The sequence below is a fragment of the Zonotrichia leucophrys genome, chromosome 13, assembly GCF_028769735.1.
Source record: "Zonotrichia leucophrys gambelii isolate GWCS_2022_RI chromosome 13, RI_Zleu_2.0, whole genome shotgun sequence".
Taxonomy (NCBI): Eukaryota; Metazoa; Chordata; class Aves; order Passeriformes; family Passerellidae; genus Zonotrichia; species Zonotrichia leucophrys.
The window spans coordinates 7,825,364-7,832,045 of record NC_088183.1 but is presented as its reverse complement, the minus strand read 5'-3'; the positions used below and the strand labels follow the sequence as shown (position 1 = coordinate 7,832,045).

At 52.8% G+C, this 6,682-nt stretch overlaps 1 protein-coding gene across 1 annotated transcript; it reads left to right on the top strand.

The window, feature by feature from the left end:
• Positions 1–1,048: 1,048 nt before the first annotated feature.
• Positions 1,049–5,475, top strand: WNT8A (Wnt family member 8A). The gene is made up of 6 exons (XM_064724961.1): positions 1,049–1,304; positions 1,393–1,426; positions 1,639–1,777; positions 2,635–2,760; positions 2,861–3,003; positions 4,121–5,475. The coding sequence occupies exons 1-6, from the start codon at positions 1,234–1,236 to the stop codon at positions 4,679–4,681; spliced, it is 1,074 nt and encodes a 357-aa protein (XP_064581031.1). The 5' UTR covers positions 1,049–1,233; the 3' UTR covers positions 4,682–5,475.
• Positions 5,476–6,682: the final 1,207 nt, after the last annotated feature.

Here is a 6,682-nt window from a genome sequence, read left to right as displayed (position 1 = left end):
GAGTCATCGTGGGCAGATGCTGTGCCAGTGTGGCACAGTGGGACAGTGACAGGCAGAGCCAGGGGCTGATTGTCACTGCTGGCACAGCACAGCACTGCTTTGGGGCCAAGCACCACACTGCCCCTGGAGCAGACAGGATCCCTGCCCAGGGTGAGCCAGCCCCCAGTGGGACCATTCACCCACAGCAAAACAGACCAAGAAGTTTCCATAAACACCATCGCCCCATTTCTCCATCAGCTGCCTCACAGCTCCCCACAACCCTTAACCATACTGGTTGTAACTACCAAAAGGCTTTTTGGGCTCCTCTGATAAGGATTTTGCTTTCCCAAGCCCAGCTGATGGCTCAGCTGCAGCAGAGGCCCCTCACTCTGCTCAGGCTATGGGCAGCTCCTGCCTGGAGCAGCAGCTGTGCCTGTGCTGCAGCAGCCTTCACCCAAAGGAAATTGCCAGCCCCAGAAAACTGCTCCCCTAATTACAGCCTTGGATCATGGAGAAAACCACATAAATGATTCACACAGTGTTCCCAAGCTGCAGCCCTGTAAATGAGAGAGATTTCCAAATGCTACCGAGCCACGCTCGCTGGTATCAGGATGGAGATGCAGAAACTTTCATCATAAAGAGGAGAGAAAGAAAATTCCTGCCCTTAAACGCATCTCTGCAAACCAAGGAGGCCTGGGAGGTCCATCCCCTATAGATCTTTACAGAAGGGTTGTTAAAACTCCTCGGGGAATTCTCATAGGAGGGAGCAGGGGAACTATAGAAATGCATCTGCTTGTTATTTCAGAGGGACGTGGGGATGGAGCCTCTGCTGGCGAGCAGGGGATGAAAAGGAGAAGGCAAGAGGACTCGGGGCCAGCAGAAAGGGATGGCTGGTGGCAGGGAAGAGAGTTAAAAGTGTCCCATTGTTAGGGAAGTTTGCTCTCCTTCAGACCATCCCTCTCCCAGGGACACCCGCCGCCTTTTGAAGTGCAACCTGAGGCGGTTCCTTGTCACCCATTGGAGCGGGAGCTTTTTTATCACATTAAGTCATTGGGTAGCAAATGAATGGGGGGTTTTGACTATTCACAACTTCACCTTATAAATATCAGGGTTGGAGGTTCCTGCAGCTTTGCTCCATCCCCATAGCTCACCTTGGGAAGGAGTGGAGGGAGGTGGCCCTGCCTGTGCAGAGACCTGCGGTGTGGAGAGCCACGGAGCAGCCAAAGGGATCCAACCCCACTCCTTGTGACAGCCATGAAGAGAAGCACCCTCCTCATCCTCTCCATCACAGGGGTCTACAGCGCCGTTCTCCACTCAGCAGCATGGTAGGGTCCAACTTGGTGGAAGGGGCATTTTTTTAGAGATGCTCTTCAGCCTGTGGTAAGGTGATTTCTTTTATTTTCTCTTTTTCAGGTCTGTGAATAACTTTCTGATGACAGGACCTAAGGTAATTAACACATGGACTGTCAGGAATTTAAATGGAGTGATTTTGTATTGCAAATGGGAAATAGTGCTTTCCAAGGAACCAGACTTCCCAGAGCATATCGGCTCCAAGTGCTGCCAAGTACAGAGGGAAAAGACTCACAACGTGCTTGTGTCTGTTCTCACTGATAAACGCTAAACCAGCGTGGATTTTAACCCCGCTGTTTCCCGTGCCAGGCGTACCTGACGTTCTCCAGCAGCGTGGCGGCCGGGGCACACAGCGGCATGGAGGAGTGCAAGTTCCAGTTCGGCTGGGAGCGCTGGAACTGCCCCGAGAGCGCCCTGCAGCTCTCCACGCACAACCGGCTCCGCAGCGGTGAGTGCGCGCACCTGCGCCCGCTGCGCCCGGTGCGCGGGCGGGCGGGATGGAAAAGGGCCTTCCTGCCCCAAAAGCACCGCTGGTTTCGTTTATGTGTATTAACTGCGGTCGTAGACAGCACTAACATTTTCCTAGGGATCCCAGGCTCAGTGTTCCCCTGCTCCATGGGTCTGCTCCTGCCCCTTTGTGTGCAGCATCCCGGAGAGTGCAGTGCTAGAGACACCCGAGCTTCCAGTGGGGAGAAGTGCAGGAGAGGCAAAGGGAGAAACCAGAGATGTGCACTAAGAAACTGCCTTCATGAGGAAGCTGTGGATATATTTCAATATTATCTATTTCAGTGGGCAGAAGTCTGCTTTCACCCAGAGCAGCATCTCTATTTGAATGTCTTCAGAAAGCCAAAGGACTACACTAGGAGTGTGAGTGCAGACAGCTGTTAGCACAGGTTCAAAGGATCAATGACCATTTTCTCTAGCAGGCAAGATCAAAACACAACATACCCCCAGGCAGGGAAGGACAGAGATGAACTGAGTGCCAGGTGAAAGGAGAATTAACTCACCTTGGCCACAGCAGGACCATGGCATTTCCTTACCCTGGCAAGAAATTCCATCCCCTGTATGGACACCTGCATAATATGAGAGCAAATTGCTGTACCCTGTGATGCTGAAGCCTGAAAAGATCCAGTCATGAGCATTTCATTTCTGTAGCACCTTTCCTTTTGCACAGAGCATGTGGGTATTTTCTCCTTGCACCTTTGCAGCAGAGGAGATCTTCATTCCTGATAATCTGGGATTGATGTCTATATTTGCATGTGACAGCTTTTGCATGTGACAGCTTTTTTCCCTGCTCTCCCCCAGCTACCCGGGAAACCTCCTTTGTGCACGCCATCAGCTCGGCTGGGGTCATGTACACCCTGACCAGGAACTGCAGCCTGGGGGACTTCGACAGCTGCGGCTGCGACGACTCCCGGAACGGCCGCGTGGGTGAGTGACCACCCAGGACAGACTGACCCGTCCCTCTGTCCACACAGAGCCCCACAGACTGCAGGGCAGGTCAGTGCATAACCCTGTGTCTGTGCTGCAGGTGGCCGAGGCTGGGTCTGGGGAGGATGCAGTGACAACGTGGAGTTTGGGGAGAAGGTTTCCAAGCTCTTTGTGGATGCCTTGGAAACGGGACACGACACCCGCGCGCTGATTAACCTGCACAACAACGAGGTTGGGAGACTTGTAAGTAAAAATAATAATAACAATAATGTCTATATTGAAAACAAAATCTAGGCTATTCAGGTGCCCATTTTCAGGCCCCTGTGAAAATCCAGGCTCGGTAGTGGTTGCATGGGGGAAAAAACACAGCCAGGATCTGGCCTTGAACCTCAACTCAGGGAATCACAGTAAGAGCTGTTCCCCCTTCCAGCTTCTGCAGCTGTGTAATGCAGTTAACTGCTGGCACACACCACTTATTCAGAAATGCATGGGATTTGTACTTACCTCTAGGGTTGTCTGGTCTGTAAAACAAAGCCAGAAGCACCTTCCTTACTTTCTTGCAATATGCATTTCTGAGCTCTTTGGCTGGGCAGCCAGGTGTGAGCTGGCCCTGCTCACAAGCCAGCCAGACTCGCCCCCACTCCTGCCTGGGCCATGGAAGCTCTCAGCATCTTGCCAAACCTCCTTGTCTGTAAAAACAAGGATGACAACACTTAACATACCTATCTCATAGGGTGTGTCAAGGCTTAATCTCACATAGATACCAGCGATTGGGACCTTATAAATATCAGAGGGAGATAGGCAGATAATATCTGTGAAGTGCTTGGCCTGGAGGAGATGCAGAGAGGTTGGCTATGATTATTCCAAAGGAGTTTCACACATTTTGAATGAAACCTCTGAAAGGGACATGGGTTGATCCTGGTGAGTGGCGTGAGAAGGGCATGACCTGACAAAGGCACTTTTTTCCTGGCCTGGATTCTCCTGGAAGGGCTGGGGACAATAGCTTGTGCCCACTTAGCTCTGGGACAGATGTTTGCCTGGAACTAAGAGCAAAAGGTACAAGGGTTGATCTTTGCTGTTTATAGCTTAGTTTTCATTATTATTTCATCTTTCCCTTACAGTACGTAGTCTCTATCGCACCAATGGTGTCTTTTCTATCGCCTATACTGGGACTAGTAAATGCTTTAGTTGGGTGTGGGGAGTGGCTTTGTTATTCCAGGTCATGGAATTCCAGGTCAGCTCTTGGAAGGATCTGAAGTCATGCCAAGAACCAGACACTTTAGCTGCAGTGTCCCCACATTATAAGTGCTGTAGAGCCTGACTTTGAGATTCCCTAATTTCTTCACCTCATCCCCCCAAGGCGGTCAAAGACACCATGAAGAGAGCCTGCAAGTGCCACGGGGTGTCGGGCAGCTGCAGCATCCAGACCTGCTGGCTGCAGCTGGCCGAGTTCCGCGAGGTGGGCAACCTGCTGAAGCTCAAGTACGACCAAGCGCACAAGCTGGAGATGGACAAGCGGCGCCTGAGGGCCGGCAACAGCGCCGAGAGCCGCGGCGCCACGGCCGAGACCTTCCACCACATCCACGCCACCGAGCTCGTGTTCCTGGAGGACTCCCCCGACTACTGCACCAGGAACGCCAGCCTGGGCCACCAGGGCACCGAGGGCCGCGAGTGCCTGCAGAGCGGCAGGAACCTGTCGCAGTGGGAGAAGCGCAGCTGCCGGCGGCTCTGCACCGAGTGCGGGCTGCGCGTGGAGGAGCGCAGGACCGAGGTGGTGTCCAGCTGCAACTGCAAGTTCCACTGGTGCTGCACCGTGCGCTGCGAGCAGTGCCGGACCATGGTGGCCAAGCACTTCTGCACCCGCCGCGACCCCGCCGCGCCCAACCACAGCCGGCAGAGGAGCAGGGCCCACAGGAGATAGGGGAGGCTCTCTGGGGTCCTCATGTTGGGGTCCAGAGGGTTGGGCGTGCGCCGTGTGAGGTGCTGGGGTCTCCTGTGGATGGAGGAAGCTCAAGGCACGGGCATTGAGGGTCCATCTTGCTTCCATGTGTTTTCCTCATTTACCAGTAGCTTCTCTCTTCTCAGGAGTCACTTTTTCTGTGTGTTGGACACAGGGAGGAATTTCATGGTTTATGTGGGCTCAACCCCTCGTGCCTTTGCCAGTGGGTCTGCCAATGGAGCAGTGGGACTCCAGCCCCCAGCCAGAGGTGGGAATGGGAGCTGTGGCAGGTCCAGCCAGGTGATCCCATCCTGCAGCCTCAGGTCCCCGCTCTTGGTGCACAGCAGCTGCTTGGCAGCATCTCTGGAGGAAAACTTATGCACTTTGTGAAGAGAGAGGAGGTTTGACAGTGTCGTGGTGTGCGTTACGACAGCTGCAGCCTTTTGAGGGCTTTGGAAAGTTTACAGTCAGTGTTTACATATCTCCCTCCCCACCTTTTTTTCCTCCTCCTTTTTGAATTTTGTATTCTGGCACAAGAACCTTGCTCCAAATAGACAATAGTTTCATGTATTTGTACTGGATAAAATTAAGCATTTTACACTTCCTATAATTTTTTTAAATTAGCAGATAAGAATTCAGAATTCTTTATGCCTAATGTTGTTTATTAATAAATTGCATTATTGCTTAGCACAATCTGTTTTCACTATATATTTTGAAGGTATCTTTTAAGAGTTAGATTTTGGACTGTATTTTGCAATAAACCACAATGAAAATAATTGCCTTTTTCTTTTCTGGCTTCCTAGCAGTATGATTTTAGGTGCAAGATTGTCCCTTTCTGTGTAAAACCCAGCACTTCCAGGAATTTCCTCATCATTAATCCAATGAGGGCAGTGAGTTCAGTGGCTGGGTCTCAGGAAGGTGGCTCCAGCCTCCAGCCCCCGGAGGGTTGGCTTTAGTGCCTATCGCCGTGATCTCGCCCTTTCCAAGCGCTGAGTATGCAGACACAGCCCGGCTAAAGCCGACTCTGAAGCTCCCAAACTCTCCTTAATTCGCCTCGCCCCGACATCCCCCAGACAAAGCGAGGCTGCCCCGCTTTGATGTGGAAAGCGCCAGCACCGGCGCTCAGCGCGGATTTCTCGGAGGCACGAGAGGAACCCTTTGAACTGGGGCAGGAGAGAAACCTCGGGGACACTTGTGAATGTGTCTCGTGGTTCCCTGCTGGTTCCCTGCTGGTTCCCTGCTGCTTGCTCGGGGTGCCGGCAGCCCGGGGAGGGCAGCAGGGACAGCGCTGGTGCTGCTGTCCCATCCCAGAGCATCTCCGGCTCCTGGGATCCGAGCTGCTCCGGGCTGTGCCATCACCCACACCCAGGTTGGCACAGCAAGGATGCTCGGCCAAGCTCCATCTCCAGCCAGGGGAGGAGGAGGAGGAGGAGAGACAAGTGTAAAAATCCCCCCACAGCTCTGCCAGCACGCTGCACCCACGCTGCAAATGCTCCGGTGCTGTTTTATCCAGGGCTCCCTATGGCTCCCTGTGTAAACACAGCCTCGGCACACACCAGAGCCAGAGCAGGGAGCTCAGTCTGCAGAACACACATTTGGGAGGCACAGCTGACTTCCATGCAGTTATTTTATAGAAAGTGGGGTTTATTAAAGCCCCCATCAGTTAGAGGGGCTATGCTGCCTTCAGGGTGGCTATTTCTAGTAACTCACCCTACCAAACCAAAATACCCCAAGAGTTTTGCACAGTGTTGCCACAACAGCAGTTGCAAGCCCCAAAAATTTAGGCTGAACTGGGAGTGATAAAAACAGACAAGCAAAGCTGCTTTCCTGCATCTCGAGCACTGGTTGACTTGTCTGCACAAATATTACCCCCAGGGTCACTTTTGTATTGGTTTGGACTGTGCTCCAGAGCCCCAGCAGCTGCAGGCACAGGGTGCCACCAAAATCCCACAAAATGAGGATGTACAGAGCACAGGACAGTCC

Bases quoted from the DNA above. Each gene is read 5' to 3' on its own strand.
- WNT8A (XM_064724961.1), top strand. From the start codon at position 1,234: ATGAAGAGAAGCACCCTCCTCATCCTCTCCATCACAGGGGTCTACAGC. The intron at 1,305-1,392 runs GTAGGGTCCAAC...TCTCTTTTTCAG, and splicing joins GTTCTCCACTCAGCAGCATG to GTCTGTGAATAACTTTCTGA. The intron at 1,778-2,634 runs GTGAGTGCGCGC...GCTCTCCCCCAG, and splicing joins GCACAACCGGCTCCGCAGCG to CTACCCGGGAAACCTCCTTT.